The sequence below is a fragment of the Cavia porcellus genome, unplaced genomic scaffold (assembly GCF_034190915.1).
Source record: "Cavia porcellus strain 051 isolate PalLab524CR breed Dunkin Hartley unplaced genomic scaffold, mCavPor4.1 scaffold_24, whole genome shotgun sequence".
In the NCBI taxonomy this organism is placed as follows: Eukaryota; Metazoa; Chordata; class Mammalia; order Rodentia; family Caviidae; genus Cavia; species Cavia porcellus.
This window is the reverse complement of record NW_026947507.1, coordinates 26324405-26345984: the sequence shown is the minus strand read 5'-3', so window position 1 is coordinate 26345984 and position 21580 is coordinate 26324405. Positions and strand designations below refer to the sequence as shown.

The 21580-nt window shown below is 37.2% G+C and overlaps 1 protein-coding gene across 5 annotated transcripts in view; it reads left to right on the top strand.

Annotated features, from left to right (window-relative positions):
* The window catches only part of Palld (palladin, cytoskeletal associated protein), a 368121-nt gene that overhangs the window by 181113 nt on the left and 165428 nt on the right, over window positions 1–21580 (top strand). For all 5 annotated transcript variants that reach the window (XM_063234778.1, XM_013151678.2, XM_063234781.1 and 2 more), the window contains 2 exons: window positions 2185–2304; window positions 4795–5137. In XM_063234778.1, coding sequence (XP_063090848.1) covers window positions 2185–2304; window positions 4795–5137 — 463 coding nt within the window. The remainder of the gene's footprint in view (window positions 1–2184; window positions 2305–4794; window positions 5138–21580) is intronic.

Genomic DNA, 21580 nt, shown 5'->3' with positions numbered 1-21580 from the left:
TACTTTTTGTGGTTTTCAGACACTAATGCACAAATAAAAAGTATATATATATATATATATATATATATATATATATATAACCTGAAATTATCTTCCCCTTTACATAGCTATAGTTCTGTTATCTCTTTGTAATAAGTTGTAGTCTACAATTATGAGCTCAAATATATATCTATTCATATGTATTATATATTTATATATTTTATATATCTTTTAAATTCAAGATAAAAAAACTTTTTTTGATTTTTTGAGACAAGTCCTCGCTACATAGTTCAGGTTGGCCTTAAACTCACTCTGTAGCCTAGGCTAGCCTCACATTGAAGACAGTCCTCCTGCTGCAGCTGCCCAAGTGCTGGAATTACAGGCATATCCCATCTGGCTCACTCACTGAATTTTTAACAAAATTACTTAAAAAGAAGAAAATTTGTACATCTGTTTGTATTTTAAAATTTTTAGGCCATGCATTTGTACTATACTTATCCAAAAATATAAAATTTACAAATAAAAAATAGAAAGGATGGCATTTCAGGAAAATATGATTGGTTTCATCATTATAGATGCAATAAGAAAAACTGCAAAGCTCTCAAGAAGAATGGTAGAAAAAGGGCAGAAGTAAATATCCTGTCTTTGTGATAATAGAATAATTACAGTGTATCTAATATTTGATTAATTTTATTTTTTTACTGGGAATCGAACTTAGGACCTCATGCTTGCCAGGCAGGCACTGTGCTACTGAGCTATATCTTCAGCCCTTATTGGGTTAAGTTTTTTAAAAATACTGCATAGTCAACTAAAACTGTAAGCCCTTCAAAAATCTGAAATAAACAAACATTAGGATTTTGTTTTTTCTTCCCATTAGGAATTAACTTACATAAAAACTTTAATTCTACATTGTTTGTTCTACTTGTATCTTAAATTTCAAGAAATTTTTTCAGAAGAGCACTTTCTCATGAGCATTTTCACTTGCAGCTAGCTTAGCTGTCCTTTAAAACAGGATGGTTTTATAAGAAAGCTGACACTAAACTGTCCTCCGGGCAGGTGGGCACTGAGGATGTCAAACCTTGGAGCTGGACTAGAGCTGGAGATTTTCTAACTCTAATCCTTGTGAGAAGACATGGCTCATCCCTTTGAGAATACAAACAACTTGAGGACAGGAATCATGAATTATAAATTATTTTTCTCATATCTGCAGCTGTACAGTGTTATGACAACATAATCTTAAAAGTACTCAACAAGTAGATGCACAAATTCTAAAAGCTTTTGGAGCCGTTCCTGAGAGAGATCCCAGACTTTATCTTGAAAGTCTTTCCTAAGCTGGGCACAGTCGTGCACATCTCTAGTCCCAGGTACTCAGGAGGCTGAGGAAAGAAAATGAGAAGTTTGAGGCCATCTTGGGCAACTAAAAAAAAAAGCTGTCTCAAAATACATTTTTGAAATGGTCAGGGGTGTTGCTCGGTAGTATAGTAGAGTGCTCGCCTTCCAGGTATGAGGCCCAGCTTCAATCCCTAAGATTGAAAAAAATATCTATCTTATATCAACTTCATTAAATTTATGGTGTAATGTTTTAACTAAATTAATGTTTAAATTGTGAATATTTAATATATTTTATTACCTTTTTCTCTATGGCAGTAAAATATACAATATGAGTCTACCTTCTTAAATTTCTGTGGAGTACACTATTGTTAACTATTTGCAGCAATGTTGTACAGCAGAAATTTAGAATTTTTTAATCTCGAATGTCTGAAATTCATTCCCTTCTGAACAGCAACTCCTCCTTCCCCTACTCAGCTGTCTGGGGAGAAGAGTTTGACTAGATATCTTACAAGTATATGTACAAATTCCCAAGATGAATGTAATTGTTATGTATGGTAGGCATATAGTAATTTAAAAAGAACCATAAGAAAATAACAATAAAAACAAAATCAGAAGCCCAAGTATTCCCTAACCTCCATTCATTTAGTTTCTACTTCTGAAGTGTGTAGAAAATCTGCCCTTTCTTTCTCTCCAACTCTGTCTTACAGTTTTCTGGTTTTCTATCTCAACCGAGGTAAATGAATGAATAAATTATTCCTTTAACTTAAAAAAAACAATGGAATCTTGCTTTCTTGGAGAGGAAGTTAGAAAAGAGGATCTGACTACTTCAAGGCAACTTGATGGTTGGTTTCACTCTGATCAATTCATTTCCAGAGGAGATTTGTACCCTCGTTATCGCTGAGACGTTCCCTGAAGATGCAGGAATCTTTACCTGTTCAGCAAGAAACGATTTTGGATCAGTGACCAGCACTGCCCAGCTGGTTGTCACCTCAGGTATGTGAGAAGTGAAACTCACTGGCTTCTGTCCCCTGCTCTAGTGCACTTTGCTACAGCAGAAAGTCCCAGGTAGAGTGTCAGCGGTTAGGAATCTGGCTGTTATTCCAAGAGTTTCTAGAACAATCAGAAGTTTCATCAGGAAACAGAAGGCTATGGGGGAGGAACGCGGGAGAGGGTGGAATCAGAGGTGACAAGATAACAATAGTGTAACAAGTGAGTTCTCTGGAAATGTTTTTTTAAATCATGCTACCTTGGTCTTGGAAACAATGGAGCCTGTTTCCAAACATCTTCATGATAACTGAGAATCACATTCACCTTAGGTTTGGACTTACAGCTTTGTTTTGCCATATTTGACTTTATTATCTCCCCCCCAAGAGAGTAATGAGAACTGAGGAGTAATAAAATCCAAAATGTGTAAATTTTGTTATAAAAAAGAGAGGGAGGGAAAAAAAAAAGAGCTCTAACGGATATAACAACAAGTGTGTTTAGGGATGTTAAATAGCTGACTATATTAATGTTTTTGGATCATTGAACACAAAAAAAAAAAAAAAAAAAAAAAAAAAAGAAAGTCACCCCTCAATCAGAGCTGCTGTCTCCATTCTCAGCAGTGTAAACGTGAGAGATCTGCAGATACTTTCACAACTCACCATTGTCTAACTCTCTACTGAAACTTCTGGAAAGGTAATGGAAGACAAATCTGGTATAATTCAGAAGAACTGTGCAAATCTTAAAAATCAAATTTCCTTGATAGTATAACTCATGACAGTATATAATTTTGTTATGAAAAATAAAGCAATATATTCTAGCATTGAAACCAATATTTAAAAATCTATGGATAATTTCTAAATTCAAAAACTTACCGCTAGGGAAGGAAATATGAAACAGCTTTTTGTTTATTTAATTAATTTATCTATTTAGTTGACTGCAGAGTCCTCCTGCCCCCAAAATGTATTTATGCTTCAGGAAAAGAAAAACTTGTAAGCATATTTTAATAGTAAATTTTTTGAGACATCATGGAATGAATACAAGTTACCTTTGGCCACTACAATTATAAGAGGTGCTCAAAGTGGTGGCCACCGGCTTCCATTTATTAGTACAGTGGACTGCTGCTTGGGTAACCTTGGTCTTTGAGACTGCTGCACATTTCTTCTCTAAGAGCCCGCAGCACAGGGAGTTTTCTGCTATGTGTGACATCATCTAAGGTCACAGTACAAGGGTGACGCCACCTTTGGAAGAAACATCATGCTATTTTCCCTTTCCTGGAGTGTGTGTACTGTTACTGTTGAGCTTTACTTTAGCTTATGCTGATTTCCTCATCCCTGTTAGTAATCTTACAAAGATGTTTTAAAAGTATCTCTTAGACTGAGTCTACTACATAAGGAATCAGTGAGTCTCTATCTGAATAAGAGAGCGTGAGAGAGCAGTGGAATCGCCATTGATTCCTAGAAGAGGAAGGACTTGGGGCTAGGTGGCAGCAGAGGCACAACCAAAACTGGGGAGATCAAGAGTCCCAGTTGCAACAGCTTTTTTTTATCTTAGTAAAGAGTAGAAATTTGAAGTTTACCTTAGTGGAGAAATGGTTAAACGGATGAACACTTTAAGTGGTGAAAAGTAACCCCATGTCACAACCGGAGCTATTTAGCAGGACGCATTCCGTTGATTTTGAGTTGACTTAGAGACTTTCCTATCAAATAGTCACAGCAGTGCTCAGCAACACAAATGCACTCCGAGTTTCAGGGGCCAAAGTTGGTGTGTAACATTTCTGTTTCTCTTGGGGGCAAGTCTGCTGTAGTCCCAACATGATACTTTCAGCTTTCTATTCAACCTCAGTGAACAGGTCTGGGTACATGGAGCAGCTCTGATGGGCTTTGAGCAAGATGAGGAATCAAAGATTAAACCTCAAGATACTTTCATTCTGTTGAGAGAAAAAATAGTTTAAAAATTCTTCTTATGCAGAGGTGCGGTTGGGGCAATCATTTGACATGGAAAAGTGTTTTTCCATGAGATGGTGAGACATTTCACTTAAACTTACAACTCTACCTCCTTAGCTCTAAAACAGAGAAAATCCACATACAACCTTTATAGCTTGAGCTAGTATTGTTGATAATCACAGATAAGATGTTCCATTGGATCCAAGAGCTAAAAATGGAAATGACAAAATATTATTGGCTGATACTGTTTGTCTCACCCTTTTTTAAAAATTGAGTCCTATCTTTAGCTGTCCTTCAAAACTCACCAATGAATCAGTTGGTAGGTGGTTTCTCCACTTGTGAGCACAGTCCAGAAATGAGACAAGTAGCAGTCCCTCAAAACAAGCTTGGAAGAGCGGGGCCTGCAGCTGGCAGTGCTTCTGCATCCAGTGAGAACAGCACCGCATCTTCTCTCACAGTAGGATACAGGGATTCTTAGAACTATAACGGTGTGAAAATTTGTTTTTGAACTGGTAGCATCTTATTATTTTTTTTTCCTTTTTTTCCCCTTCCTTAGCTGATATGGAGAGCTATAGTTACAATACAATGGGGAAATCCAACAACGATCAGTTCCCACATTTTCCACCTCCTCCTCCAAACTTGGAGACAAATTCCTTTGAGTTGGCTTCCAAGAAACCACCTGAGATCCAGCAGGTGAAAAGCCCTGGTTTTGGACACAGTATGGCTGCCCTTCAAATGCAATTCAATTCTGCTGAGAGGGAAACTAACGGAGTCCATCCCAGTCATGGAGTAAATGGGCTGATCAACGGCAAAGCTAATGGAAATAAGTCTCTACCAACAGCAGCCGTCCTGCTTTCGCCTACTAAGGAGCCACCACCTCTGCTCGCCAAACCAAAACTGTGAGTGTTTCTGCATGGTTTTATAATTCTTTCCATATTGCTGCTCAGTGTTCTCTCTCATTAGAAAAAGTTTTTGCTTGGATTCAACTTTGTGGCAAGTCGCCCCTTTCTTCAGGCAAATTGTCCCTGAATGATGCAACCCTGCTGCAAACTAGGATCCTTTAACAATATAAAAAAAATACCTAAAACTAAAGAAAGTAAGTGAGAAGCTTAGTTAAATCTGTCCTTTGCTAAAAGCTGTAAGTGGTTATGGCTGTGAAAATATCTGTGAGTGGCATGTGAATATATCTGTGAGTGGCATGGCCTTCCAACACTAGCCAAAGATGCAGCCGCTCCCCACACAGGATGAAAAGAGGGTGCCCTCTGAGCCTTCTCTTAAAGCATCGCCAAATGTTTTAAATGTAGAAATCAGTAAGGAGATCTGATAGAGATGGGAGGGCAAAATAAAGAGGATGGAATTCAGCGTGCAGATCTTGGCAAGGGGAGTGAAACCAGAGAGAGTCGGGCTCATCAGGAAGAAGCGTGCCCTTCAACAACACAACCTGCTCGACTTTGGAATTCCTTGGAACTGTGTAGACCACCTTCATATTTGATTCTCAGTATTTTCTTAGGATGATAAACCTTGCGTGGCTGTTTCTGTTGGCACCACACAGCAGAGAATTGTTATGAATGGAGCCACTGCAGTGTCAGAGAGAGACAAAAATCCTTTAACTCAAAAAGTTCTACGATAGCATAACAGACCTTGAATTACTGCCCTGGCAGAGGTCAGTGGAAATATAAGCATCGTATTGAATGTGTATGCATTCTAGCAGGTCACATTTCCATGAGAATGAATTTGCCAGAATTTGGAAAACACCTTCTATTTCCTTATGATAGCTGATGTTTTTGAATTGGGGCAGGAAAGATTTCTGGAAAGCAGGAATTATTTTTTGTCTTCTTAGTACTGCATCATCGGTTGTCTTTTCTGTGATCAGCTCAATTGTTAGGAATATTAAAATGTGTAAGATACTCAAACTAGAGAATGCCTTATGTGTGGACATCACCTTGTTGTTTATTTCATGAACATCATTAGACTACCAGAATAGTAAATCAGCTCAAAGAAAACCATTAGCTAACAAATGGCAGATATTTTATAAAAATAAATTTCTTGACAATTTCACACTGCAGTCTTAAAAGCCTTTCATTTACTGTCCCCTAACTTTGTTTTCTGTTCTGGCTGTTTTTAAGGCAGTAGGGCTACTGTCCAGGTTTGTATACTGTACATAGCGTAATAGGTGAACACTTAAGACTTGCATTCTGGGTCCACCAAAAGACCGAGCAGGTAAAACGAGCTAAAGCATGGCAGCCATAAAAGAGATTTACACCCTTATAGCACCAGCCATAAAATTAACTGCCACTGCTGACTGCTTTCATCTTTGCATTTTGAATATGTATTTGTGGGGCTTTTAATGAAACAAGGGACCTGCTCTCCCGGGAAGGAGAGGATGAATGTGTTTAATGAGTAGGACTTGACTGTGCTCTTGATTAAGCGAAGTATATCTACTATAATGACCATCATAAATTGAGTATAAATCACAGGAAGGTAAACATGAGGAGCTGTTAACAGGCATTTACAGCCTCTCTTATCTCAGGCATTTCAACAGCTCTTCAGCTTTTAGCTTTCTGTAGAGCTGTTGTGGGTGGGTAGGGTCGTGCCTACAAAGGACAGACAAAACAATTTTGTGGTTATTAAGAGGATGAGTGGATTGAGCACAGATTTGAAGAATGACATCATTATTTGCTTATCAGTCAGGTTTTCAAGGTAAAGTAAGATGCAGGAAAAGGAATCATTCATGTTTGAAATTCCAAGAGATCACTCGTCTGTAATGGGAAACTTTAGGAAAAGAAAGTGCAGATGCCTATACAAACCCTTGTAGCTTAGAAATAATATTTACTTGTAACAGACTGAACCACTATTTGCTAAAATCTTTGTGTATTTAAATATTTTCCTAGAGTATCACTCAGTAATCTTCTTATTGCATAAATTACCTGCCATTTAACTAGGTAGAAAAATAATATAACAATGTCATATTAGTTTTTATACTTTTCTATGATTTATGACTTATTGGGTTTTATTTTAATTATAAAATAAATAGATGCTGATGTGAAAATGCAAACAATAAAAACATAATTAAAGAAAAAGTTCATACTCTCTGCTTTCACCTTTTCCAACACACCTTCATAAGGTGACCTGTGCCATTGGTTTGCTCTGAGGTCCAAATTCCTTTCTTATTATCAGGATCCTTCAGAAAAGGATTTGCTCATTGTTTAAAACATTGTGTGAGCTGACAGAGAAATAATATGAAAGACATCGGCAAATAATTTAGGGTAATCAATCACTACAGGTAACTGCCAAGTAAAATAGTTACACGTGTCCTTTCATAGATTAGAAAAAGTACTGGTACTTTTTTGCCTCTTGTGATCAGCATTGAAAAAATAGTTTGCTCTTACTCTTAATTTTATAAGCCTATGATTATAAGCCTACAAGATAGAGAATTTTATATTTGTTGGCTGTCTTTATTTCATGCATCATCATTTGTAATCAAATTAATAGGAAACAATTAGGATGGGACAAGCAATAGGAGTTGAAATGTCTGTTCTCACAGTAAATTAATCCAAAAATAGTGTATTATTTGTTGGATTCCTGGGTGGAAAGGTCATTTTCAAAAAGAAAATCTCTGCAGTTTTTCCTCTCATATATCACCAATAGTGATCTTGGGGAGAGAAAAGTAATCTATGGCCAATATGTAGAGATTCAAATGTCATTAACTATTTTCTCTGAGTGTGGCCCCTATCTTCTGTTATTTAGTAGAAGTGTTCATCAGTAGATTTGTAAGCATCTTACATCTCCCCTAGGTCTGTTGTACTTGACCATTGGGGTGAGTTTCCTGCTCAGCATCATGGAGGCATTGTTACTGGACAGGGCCCTAGGAGTTGTCCCCCGAAGAGAGGAGACGGGGACCTCAACTCACCCCACCTGCAGTGTAGATTATAGGTTTGCTGACTTACATCATGGAATAGAATTGCAGAATATGTCAGTGAGAGACATAGAAAAATGTATTAAACAGAATCAAAGGTATACACACCAAGACAAAGTTGGATATGGGAGAGAGGCACTGAGGTGTGGGCTTCTTGTGGTCTTGTGATGTGCTCAAGACAGTTGGCCTAGAGTGTGTATTACTAGTGACTGGCCAGGGTATCCCTTTAATGGGCTGTGTGAGGAAGCAAACCATATGAAGTGTGTAGATATTCTACCCACTTGATGGTGCTGTTTCTTTGAGTGTGGAAGTCTGTGGGCTTTATAAGTCAATATTGGAGGGAGAAAGAGAAGCTCAATTTACAGATGAAAAGCATGAGCCCAATTTACAGGCTTATTGTATCTTTAAGACCCTTGGAAATTTTTTCTCAGTGTTTCCTAAAAGGGAAAAAGGCATTGGATAATTCTGACTGTGTTTTGAAGCTGTAGTTTTCTTTTAATTAATTCTATTGGTATGTTTTAGATAAACATAATGATGACATCCATGATATAGAATGTTTACCTGTGTATGTGTATCTTAATTCTTCTTTTTTCCCATTCCCTACCCTTCCCTCAACCCCTCTTCCTCTCCTTATTTATAAAAGCTTTGTTTCCATTTTTTCTTCTGTTCTATTTTTTCCTTTTCCCTGCCTTCCTTTTCCCTTCACCTCTCATATTTCCCTTCCTCGTTTGAACATTTTCTTCCTATTTCACAATGTCTATTCTACTTTTTAGTCCTTATTAACCCTTTCAGTTTATTATCCCAGAAAAACTGTGTGATACTTGAACATGTGTGTCCAATTTATTTCACTTTCGACTATAATGTCAAAGTTAATTCATTTAGCTAGAGTTGTTTAAGTTTATCCTTCTTTATAGCTGAGTAGTCCTCTGTTGTACAAGAAAGCACATCTTTATCCATTCATTAGTTGATGGATATTTGGGCTGTTTCCAATATTTAGCTATTAAAAACTGTGCTACTATAAACATTGGTGTCTTTATATCACTATGGTGTGGTGCTTTACATTTTTTGGGGAAGATCTCAAGAAAGGAAATAGCTGAGTCCAGTGGGACCTTTAGCCCCAGTTTTATAGTAATCTACACACTAATATTCACAGTGGTTACACCAGTGTACACTCCCACCAGCAGTGGAGAAGGGCTCCTTTTCCCCCACAGCCCCTTCAGCATTTATTATTGGTTGATTTCTTGACAATAGCCATTGCTTCTGGAGTAAGATGGAGTCTCAGTGTTGTTTCAATTTGCATCTCTCAAATGATCAGTGATGTTGAACATTTTTTATATATTTATTTGCTGTTTCTACTTCTTCATCTGAGAAATATTTTTTTTATTTCAGATAGCCATCTTTGGATTGGGTCTTGAAATTTTAGGGGAAGATTTTTTTTTTTTTTGTTCTTTGCATATTCTAGGTATTAGTCCTTTATTTGAGAAACACCAGGGACAAAAATTCCTCACTCTATGGATTGTCTCTTCACACTGTTGATGTGGTTTCTTTGCTGTGCAAAGCTTTTTAATAATTTGAGATCCCAGTTTTTAACTCTTTGTGATGTTTCCTGTGTGACTGGCTTTTTTTTTCATAAAGTCTTTGCTACACCTATTCTTCAAGAATTCTATATATTCTATTCCAGCAGATTATGTGTCTCTGTTTTAATGTTTAGACCTTTGATTCACTTCCATGTTAGTTTAGTGCATGATAAAAGATGTGGGTCTAGTTTTAGTCTTTGGCATGTGGAAATCCAGTATTTCCAGCACCATTTATTAAGGAGACTATCTTTCTTCCAGTGCAGGTGTTTGGCCTCTTTGTCCAAGATAAAGTAGCTGAGGGTATTTGCAGTTGTTTCTGTGTCTTCTAGTCTGTCCTACTAATACTTAAGTCTGTTTATTTTTGTCACTATCATGCTATTTTTATCACTGTAGCTTTATGGTATAATTTCAAGTCAGAATTGTGATCCTCCTAACTTGACTTCGTTGTCCAAAAATGCTTTTGCTATTCTAGGTCTCTTCTGGTTCCAAATGAATTTTAAGATTGTTTTTCTCTAATTCTGTGAGGAATGCTACTGGTATTTTGATTGGGACCGCATTAAATCTGTGTAAAAATTTTGGAAGTATGGACATTTTTACTATATTGATTCTTCATACCCAAGAACAAGGAATATCTCTCCATTTTCTCATATCCTCTTGGAGCTCCTTTTGCAGAGTACTGTAACTCTCAGTATAAAGGTCTTTTACTTCCTTTGTTGTGATAATTCCAAGTATTTCATTTTTTAATGCTATTATGAACAGTGTGGTTTCCCTAATGTCTCTCTCTCAGTGAGTTTGTTATTTGTGTACAGGAATGCTACTGATTTTTGAATATTGGCTTGTATTAACTACACAGATGAATTTATTAAATTTTGGGGTCTTCAATATAGAGTATCATGCCATTTACAAATAATGATAATTGAACTTCTTCCTTTCCTAATATTACTCATTTTCTTTCTCTTATCTAATTGTTGTGGCTAACATTTTCAGAGTTCTATTGAAAATGAGTGGTGATAGTTCCTGATTTAGAGTAAAAGCTTTCAGGTTTTGACCATTTAGTATGATATTAGCAGTTGGTTTGTCATAGATGGCTTTTACCAGATAGAAATAAAATTCATACATCCCAACTTTTTATAGGCTTTTTTTTTTATCATGAATGAGTTTTAGACTTTGTTAAACACTTTTCTGCATCTATTGAAATGATCATGTGATTTTTGTTCTTGGCTCTGATAACATTATATTTTTTTCATTTGTGTATTTTGAACCATTCCTGCCTCCCTGGAATGAATCCTACTTGGTCATTGTATATTCTTTTCTTGATGATTTGCTGCATTCTGTTTGCCGGTATCATATTTAAAGATTTTTACATCTATATTCTGTAGGCAGACTGGTCTATAGTTTTCTTTTTTGGTTGGGTCTTTTTTTGTATGAGGGTAATGCTTGCTTCCAAGAGTGAATTTGGGAATATGTTTCCCTTTCAGTTTCAGAGAAGAGTTTGAGAAATAGAGGCATGAATCCTTGTATAATTCATCAGTGAATTGATAATGACCTGGACTTTTCTGAGTTGATAGGTTTTCTATTAATTTTTAATTTCATTGATTGATAATGGTTTCTTTAGAATCTTTGTATATTCTTGACTTACCTTGTGTTGTAGTCAGGAGCTGTACACAGAGAACAATTCAGATCAGGACATGGAGTTTATAATATTTTTATAATGGTCACCGGAAGTTAACACAGGAGAATGCAGGAAATCCATTCACAACACCAACGACATAGATTATTTACTCAAGAGTCTAAACCCCATGGCAATGTCCCATATGAGTCCAGATAAAAACCCCAGAGCTCAGGACAATGCCTCCACGAGTCCAACTGGAAGTCCAGAGCCCACAAGAAGTATTCACACCAGTCTCTTTTACGGATTCGTGCCGGGAAGACCCAAGGGTCAGCGGTGGAAGCCAAAAAGTCCATACCAGCAGGATGAAGGAGCTGTGCTAGTGGGATGAGGGTTCTATACTGCAGCCGAGAAGTCACACTCACAACAAAGAATGAGGCTGTCCTGAAAGGCACCACAGCTGTCCTCAGCAACACAGAGGCCCCAAGCTCCTCCGACGACAAGCACAGTCGGGTACGTGCCAGGAAGCAGCGTGATGAGTTCATCCTGGAGACCAAGCAGCACATGGCTTCCCCTCCGGAGCCAGGAAGCAATACTCGATGTGAGGACCCAGAGCTCCTCCAGGAGAACCAACAGCTCAGACAGCAACTCGTAAGAGAACCCACAATGCCTCCTTAATGCCTCAATCCCTCTCTCCACCTCTCTTCTTCTCCACCTATATATCCTAGCAACCTTCCTCAGGTGGATCATCTTCTCTCAATGCATGCTGATGTAATCCAGCTGGCGTTAAGTTGACCACCAGTTCTCAAACCATAACACCTTGGGTAATTCATATATATCTAAGCATTTGTCTATTTCTTCTATGTTTTATATCTTGTTAGAATACAGGTTCTCAAAGTAGGTATTAATGATCTTCTGGATTTCTGCCAGATTCATTGTGATTTCACCCTTTTCATTTCTAATTGCACAGACTTGAATCTTTCTCTCCATTTTTTTGATAAGATTGGCAAAGGGATTGTCAGTTTTATTTACTGTTTCAGAGAACCAACTCTTTAACTCATTGAGTATTTGTGTTGTTTTCTTAGTGTCAATTGCATTAATATTTTCTCTGATCTTTATAATTTCCTTCCTTATAGGAGTTTAGGCTTAACTTACTATTCTTTATCTAGAACCTTGGAGTTCAACATTAGGTTATTTATTCAAGCTCATTCTGCCCTTCTGATGTGGGAATTTATAGTTGTAAATTTCCCTTATTGAACTGCTTTCATTGGAACTTTTCAAATTCTAGTATGTTGTATCTGCATTATCATTTAATTGCAGAAACTGTCCTATTTCTTCTTTAATTTCTTCCATGACCCATTGGTTGTTCAGGAGGTATTATTTAATTTTTCCATGTGTTTATTAGGTTTTTGTGATTTCTTTTGCCATTGATTCCCAATTTCAAGGTACTATAGTCTGGCAATATGAATGAAATAATTTCAATTCCTTTGCATTTATTTAAACATGTTCTATAAGCTAGTATGTGGTCCATTTTGGAGAACATCTCATGTGTCACTGAGAACAATGTGTATCCTGATGTTGTGGGGTGGAACACTCCATAAATATCTACTAAGTCTATTCGTTCAAAAATTTGGTTCAGTTCTGGTATTTACTTATTAATATTTTGGTCTGGTTGATATCTCTGTTTGTGACAGTTTACTAGAGTTTATTTGATTTTTCATAATATTTGTTTTGTATAGTTGAGTGTGCTGGCATTTGGTGCATATATACTTATGATTGTTATCTTCTCCTCTTTAATTGTTTCCTTAAGAGGTTATAGTGACTTTCTTTGTCTCTCTTGATCAGTCTTGGCTTGAAATCCATTTTGTGTGTGAATAGAACAGCTAGCCCTCTACTCCTGTTTTTGTCCAGGTTTCTGTCACATGGAATACTTTTTTTCCATTCTTTGAATTTCAGTCTATGAATTTCCTTTAGAATTAAATGTGTTTCTTTTATGCTGCATATTGTTAGATCTTGTTTCTTGATCCATTCTGCCACACAATTTTTTCAGTTAGTAAATTGAGATCAATTACATCGATAGTTATATATATTGACTTATCCTTGTCATGCTATTTTCCTGTTGTTGGCTCCATTTTTCTCCTTGTTTAAAAGTTAGTTTTGCCTGGTAGATTCATTCTGTTGGGGTTAATAGAATTGTAGTCTTCATTATCTCTTTCCAGAATATCTTTCAGAACATTTTGGGGGGCTGGTTTGACAGTCATGAATTTCCTCATGTGTTCTTTGTCATGGATGTATCTTTTTTCTCCATCAACTTTGAAAGATAGTTTTGTGGGATACATCAATCTGGGTTGGAGTTTGTTTTCTTTCAGGGCTTGAAATATTATACTTCACTCTCCTTAAGTGTTTCTGTTGAAAATTTTGCTTTAATTCTAGTAGGTTTTCTCTGTAAAAGATTTGTTTTTTTTCTCTAGAAGGTATTAATATTCTTTTCTTGTGCTGAATTTCTGGAATCTTGACTATTATATGCCTTGGGACAGATTTTTGTTTTATCATGGCCTGCTGGAGTTCTATATACCTCACTTATCTGTATGTGAAATTCTTTTTTCATGCTTGGGAAGTTTTCTGCCATAACATCTATGAACAGGTTTTTATATCTTTTGTACTATGTGTTACTTTTTAAATGACTCTGATCAATGTTATTTATTCTTTGCCTCATCTAGCAGCTGTTGAATTGATTTTTGGTGACCCCTTGTTATTTTTAAGAAATCTTTCTTTTCATGATGACTAACCCCAACCCTGCTTTCCTGTTAAGACATTGTATATCTACTTCATTCTGCTGCATGTACTTTCAGTGGAATTTTAATCACCTGGATATCTGTTTGAATCTGTCTCTTGGATTCCATTTTTTTCTATGTTGGGCATTCATGGTTTACATCATTTTCCTAAGTTCCTCTATTTTTTTATCTGTTTCCCTCTAGATTCACTAACCATACCTTTCATTATAGTCATCATTTCTGAAGCTATCTGAGAAATTATATCTGATTTGATTTTTTTCTAAAGCCTCATTGATCCTTTTTGTTAATTCTGCACTTAGTATTTCAGAGAGTCCAAGTGGATGTACTTCAAATTGTTCTAACACGTTGCCTCTTGGGTTTGCCTTTGGTGAGCTAGAGGTAGAAGTCTAGGGATGCATCTTGCATCTGTGTTCTTATTTTCTTTCTTTTTTTTTCCAACTTAATTCCTGCATTTATGCTTGTAAATTTTTTTTATCATATGTATCTTTATTGCTAGTATTAAGAACACTTGGGAAAGTATTGCTTCTAAGAGACATTTTCTAGATGTAGGTGGTTGTTGGGTTTTAAGTTTGTTGTAAGATCCTACCTCTTCAATTTGTTTGGGATGGGAAATTGTTGCCTATTTGACCTAGCTCCTTTGACACTGGCCCATTCTATTGTTTATGACCTTCTAACTATTTCAGTCTTGACATACAAGGAAGAACAACTGATTAGAACAGTAATGTCATCTTGGCTAAATTTGTGCAATCAAAAATAACAATAGCATCAATTTAACATATAATAACAAACTATGACAACTAATAACATACCACCTTTCACCATATGAACAGGATTTGACCAATAAATCTAACTAAACCAGAAAATCAAGTACAGGAAATGTCTCCTCAATATGGCTATTTTACCCCTGGGGTAGAAATTTTTAAAAGGCTAGGGGAAAAAATAGAGAAATCAAAAAAGAGAAAGAGATTAGAAGCAAGGCTGGAGGTCAAAAGAGGATTACCAAGCTTTGGGAACTGGTGAAGAAAACAAAAGGAAAGAAGAAACAGAAACAAGAACAAGAACAGAACAGAACTAAACTAACAAAAACAAAACAAAAAACCTAGCAACAGTGTTCTCATTCATAGAAACACAAGAACAATCAATAAAAAGAGAAAAAGATTAGAGAGCAAAAAAAGGAAGAAAAGCAGAAAAAGAATCTCCACTTCACAATGAGTCTTTTTGTCATTGGCTGATAGAGTGGGCAGAGTGGGCAGACAGAGCCCAGATCCAGGTTGATTGATCCCAGCAAGCCAGCAGTAGAACTGTGGTGGTGAATAATTCCAGCAAAGCTGGGCCTTTATTTCTATTGAAATTCCGGTGATTCTGATTTCTGGCTGTGAGGCTGGGACTGAAGTTTTTTACCTCACAACACTTTAAATGACTTCTTCCAAGTTGAACTTGGCTGCCTACTGGCTTGAACGGTACTGACCTCCCTCCTGACCTCTCTCCAGCTTGAACACTGTTTTGCCTCACCCTAACACTTAGAGCTACAGCATCCACTGCTCAATTCCACTGGTGCATTTCTCTGTGGATATCCTGGGGTCACCAGTGGTCACTGTGCCTCTGCCATCTTGAGCAGACCCTCCTACACTGTGAGCTAGAGCTCAGAGAGAAAGCACAACTTATCATCTCCCTCCTCCACATGGACTCCTCCACTCTCCCCATGGGCTCTAATTCTGTCTTTAAGTCCTTGCTGGACCTAAATCTATACCCATCCACCTTCTCTTCCTCACATTGCTACATTCCAGGATCTAGATCCAAATATTGGAGAAGTCATTTCTCTGCTGCTCACCATCCCATCTTTTTCAGTTGCTGTCTTCTTGAAGGTATAATTTTAAAATTGCCATTTTTATCATCTCCTGTTTATCTTTATTTCTTTTATCCCACCTCAGCATCAACCTCAGTTTCTATATCTCCCATTATCATTGCCTCCAACACTGTCCCTCAAGTATAACCTGAGCATCATTAGATGTCTGCAGCTTGGTAAGTACCAGAGGCCTAGCACCCTGGATCTGTGGGACTGCTTTACCACTTGCCGTGGGGCCTTGAGGTATAGGCATCGTACAAGAAAACATCAGCAGAGTTATTCCCATGAATCAATGACTGATACTCATAATCTTCTATAACCAGTACAAAAGTAGCAATGTCATGCTTCAGTCGTGAACATGAAGTAAATAATCAAAAACAAACTTGCTGGTTGCTATAGTGTTTTCCTCGTTCTGTGTGCACCAAACTGGGTTGCTCCCCTTTCCAACAAATAATGCCTGAAGTTTCGAAGTAAATCTGGGACTCAAGCCAGCCAGGGTGGCACACACATGTAATCCCAGCTACTCAGAGGCTAGCATAGGAGTGTCGGAAATTTGAGCCCAGCCTGGGCAACTTAGGGAGACTCTGTCTCAAAAATAAGATTTTAAAAAGGAGTAGAAATATACAATGGCAGACTGCCCTTGGGTTCAAAGTTTACTACCTATCAAACAAGAAACACACACACACACACACTCCCAAAAAATAAAAACACTCTATGAATCAGTGTGAAAATTCCTGCTTCTCTTTTTTCCTACCAAATACAGTCCTTGGAAGACATGGATATACATGGAATTCCTAGGAAGAAAGCCCTGGATGACATTTGTGTATGGCAAATCTAGTATGTAATTGTCACAGGATATAGAATAGAACAGCATGGTCAGATTTTTCCAATGAGCTCACCTCTTAAATTGAACAAAAAAAAAAAAATACACCGTTTTCAAACAGCATTTCTTTCTTCCTTTCCTATGTTCGTCCTCCGTTTTGCAGAAGGAAAGCAGGATCGCAATGCTAACTCTGCAAAGCAGCAGTAAGCAAGCCTTTGTACCTTAGAAGCAAGAGAGGAAAAATTACATCCATTTGTCACTGTGATGCCAGAGGGCCACACTGCCATAAAAGTCCGTGGCATTTTGATTGGGGAAATGATAACGAAATGTTTTAAAGTGTTTTCTGTAATAAATCTACAGTTCTGCTCTTATTCTTACCACTTGTTCTTCTCTCAGTCAGTTTCTAAAGAAGAACTAGTAGCATTTTCTCCACCCCGCCCCCATCACTGAGGATCAAACCCAGGGCCTCATGCAGGCTGAGTAAGCACTCTGTCACTGAGCCACAGCAGAAGGTTTGCAAGTTGAATCAGTCATTTCAACATAATCTCATTCACAACCTTTGCTTCTCTCTTTGTCCTTGTGTTCACTCCTACTCTTAGGCCCCTGCTGTTTCTGCAGATCTTGTCTCAGAGGAGCATGTCCTGTCAACTCACTCTTAGTAAGGTACTGGGGATGTGGGTGTCACCTGAGCACTGTTCTTGGCTGACCAAGTGAAGCTGTATCTTCACAACAATAAGCACTGTATAAAACCAGAGACTGTCTCTTCAGTGCATGTTGGGGAAGTGGGGGAGATGAGACATCTGTTTGAGAGACAGAAGAGAAGGAACTAGCAGCCTGTATCACTCTCTTTATCAGTGATTTAGCTGTCCCAGGCCTTCTATATTTGGAAGCTCCTCATTGGTTCCCCCATACTCCTAGACATACATTTTAAGTACAAGTTGTTCCCTTTCCCGGAATGTCCTACTCCTGGAATGTTCTGCTGCTTGTGGCTGGCTCCTTCTTGTCTTTAAAACCCCAGCTTAATGTCGCCCTCTTTCTCAACCACTCAATCAAAAGCAGAGGCCCAGCCTTTCTTCAGTGAATCCTTTCCTTTAATTACTGCATGCGCATAATCATTCCTGATACTTATTTACTTGCTTTTTGATTTGTATACTGCTTTCCCTCCACAATCACAGTGCTGCTTTTGAGAACAGAGACCTTTCTTTCTTTCCTCTTTCACCATGTCCTAGAGAGGCAGATAGATGTTACAATAATAAATGACCAAAAATATTTTTTGAAAAAGGAAACAAGAAGAAGAGAAAGATTTCCCAGCTTTATAGCAACTTCATTCCTTTCCCTTAACTTTTAACGTAGATCTGTCACAGGACTTCTGTTTTCAAACCCTCCCAATTTCAGAATTGTTGTACTTGACAACACTTTGCCAAATGACATTAGCTAAACAGGTTCAAAGAATTCATAAGAGTCTAGTGGGATAGAATTACATTAGAAAATTTACCCAGTTTACTTACTTGGAGGACCCTTTTTTTTCTGTGTTTTTATTTGATTATCTTTGTGCTTTAACACATCATGGAGAAAATGACACATTTGGAAAGACTAGGAAGATATTTTCACTCGCTAGTACATACTTGCAGTGTCAGTTGGCCCCAGCACAGTCCAGCTCTCAAGGTGTGTGTACTTGACATGTTAGCACCCCCTTAAGATGCCAGACTTTTGATGGAGGGTTGAGAGCTTCTGTGCTACTCCCTTCCTGTCCTGTTTACATTGGACTGCAGCTCAAGCTCCAGTGTGTGGCTTGGGCAGTGTAACTTTGAAAGGTGAACATTTCCCTGTCCTTTAACCTCCATTAATTTAAGGTTCAAGATCTCACTATTTTATACTTTGACATTAGGCTAAAGGAGTTTCCTAAATTCCACCCTACCACGAGCATTACCTGGCAAATTAAAAAACAACATATGAATGGCAAAGAAGAGATAATCAAAGCAACACAGGGCAAATTATGTAACAAGAATCCGAAGAGATGAACAGCCAAGTAATTGGGAAAAGGTCCTTATATGTACATAAATACATTTTAAAATCTAGCACATTTTTTCATTCCTGCACTATTACTGAGCATCTACAAAATGGTGGTTAATGCTGAGTCCTGAGGACACAAAGGTGAGATAAGAACATTAGCTTTGACTAATCTATAATCTTGTGGCTTATAAGATCATTTTGGCATTACCATGCACATTTATGTGTACTTAAAATGCTACACTTCAGATTTAAAACATAACAAAGGACAATTTTGTTTACCAAATGAAAATGTTTGTTAAAACATAACAAAGGACAATTTCTAAATTAGATTCAGTATAAACCAAATACTGTGTGTTCCCGATTTAACGGTTAGAAAATAAACCACTCTGTTTTTGATTCTGAAGATTTAATACGCATCACTTTCCATTCCTGGCAAAGTTGTTTTCTTTATCTGCAAAGTCTGGTCAAATAACAAAGCAATTGAGTTAACAGTAGAAATACAAGTTATGGAACCAGAGGAGCCTTCAAAATAATATTGGGGGAAAATATGACAGAAGCTGGTCTTTTCAAATTAGCGTTATAAAATCACACACACACACACACACACACACACACACACACACACACACCTGCCCACTCACCCAACACTTGACTGATAAATAAAGAATACAAGCATGATCATGGTCCTAATTCTACAGGACCAAGCTATGCATCTCTTCTAAGGTACAGTTCTTCACAAATACAGTGTGATGATGACTTTACATTAACAGGGTTGGTGTTGGATCATTTTGAAGATAATCCCTCCCTGAAATGGAAAGTCCAATCAAGGAAATTTCCTGAAGCATGAAACTTTTAACTAAGAAATACCATTTTGATGTATACTTCCTCATGATTTTTTTCATGTAAATATTGGCTCTGACATCAGTCACATTCTTAGGTATTATGGTAATAGTACTTTGCTATGCTAGTCTCTTGATAAAGGAAATGTTTAATTACATTTCCAGAGGAAAGCTGAGTCCTTAATTATGGGTAGGATTCTTTTTGGTGTATAAAGATATCCTGCCTACATTTGAAGTGGTAGTCAACCATCAATAAGAAATTTAATCTGCCCATCTCATTTTGCATGCATGTGTGTAAAAACCCTTTGATAATTACAAAATAAGCTGAAAAAAGCAGTCCCTCCCAAATGGAGACATTTTGTTTTTAAAAGGAGAAGCAGCTAAGTTCAGAAATAAAGTGGAGTCATAAATAAACAACATGCTTAGCAATAATTTTATGAATTTGATGTCAAAATATTAACGTATGGTGTTAAACGAAAAATAGAAATGATATATGCAGCTTTTAAATACCAACTGTTTGAAAAATTAATTACAAATAATATACTTTGACCAACACACACTCTTAATTTGTCATGTATTAGAAAGAAATACTTGAAAATACCATGAATGGTTCTTTGAGTGGCAGAATTTGGAGCAGGTTATATTTTTTTATTAACTACTTCTAGCTTTCCAACTTTTAAAAGTACAGCAATGTTTATTGCATATCTTCTTTCTATTTTCTGTTTTTCAACTTTTCAGTGATAGTTTCTTGCTCTAATAATTATAAAATATTGCTTTAAAGAAGTAAGTACTCTTGATCCTCCCTCTCCAACTAAACCTCAGCTCATTTTACTATCACAGAGACTCCCTGGTAAATATCAGTAGCCAGGCTCTATGCTGAGCACACCTGGAAGCAGGCTGCCTTGGCTCTGAACGCTCAACCTCTCATCTTGCAGTTCAACTCTTCTCGAAACCTCTGGCTTCAGGAGACAATTTGTACTTCTGGAGCCCTTCCTAAAAAGCCTTCCCCAGAAAATGTCCTGTATCCCCAAATGACTTTGCTTCTCCACACACATTCTCTTTTAAAACAACTATTCCTCCCCAAAGAAAATTCCCATTCTTTCCATTGCAATTACACAACTTAGATGTTAGGGGGCTGAAAGTGACATGAATAACAATTTTGTCATTTTACAGCCAAAAGTGAACCAAGTATTTTGAAGACCAACATTTAATGCATCATCATATAAAGCCTTCCACAGAAAGTAGAATGAAGCTTTTCCCTTAGAAACAGTGGAAAAGGAGAAAAGATGTAATGAAGAAGAGCCTGAGATTCCAGTTTAAAGTGTGATAGCATCAGAAAGTATGCAATGGAGGCAGCTGTGAAGAGGGCGAATAGGTGAGGTTACTGTGCAGTGATGAGAGGAAAGAAGGGTGAGAACAATGAGAAAAGAGAAGGGGTATCAAGGAAGGAATGGGTATGTTTCCTAGAGAGAACCCATGTGAAACTGAAGAGCCAAAACCCATGTGAGCTTCAGTGAACGTCTTGTCATGACTTTGCTTCAGCCACTGTCAGCATTTTGGGGGCAGACATAGAAGCTGTACAGCTGGAAGTCTTGGCACAGTGTTACACAATTATATTTAATTTGATGATCCTCAGGAAGTGTCTTCAACAGCAGTATTCCAAGAAAGGAAACATATTAAGCCAGATCAGAGGTTAAGAGGAAAAATAAAAAACCCAAATGGACAGGATCAAAAATGTAGAAGTAACCCCAAGAACAAAAATGACTGACAGAGTGTAAGATCAGAATATATGGAAAAGGAATGGTGGCTGTGATCAAATAGAGAACCTTGAAAGTGCAGATCATAAAGAAAAGCTTCTTTGAAGTGATTAAAAAGTAGATAATTTAAGTGGAAGTTAAGGTCACAGGAACATAGGAAGCAGTCA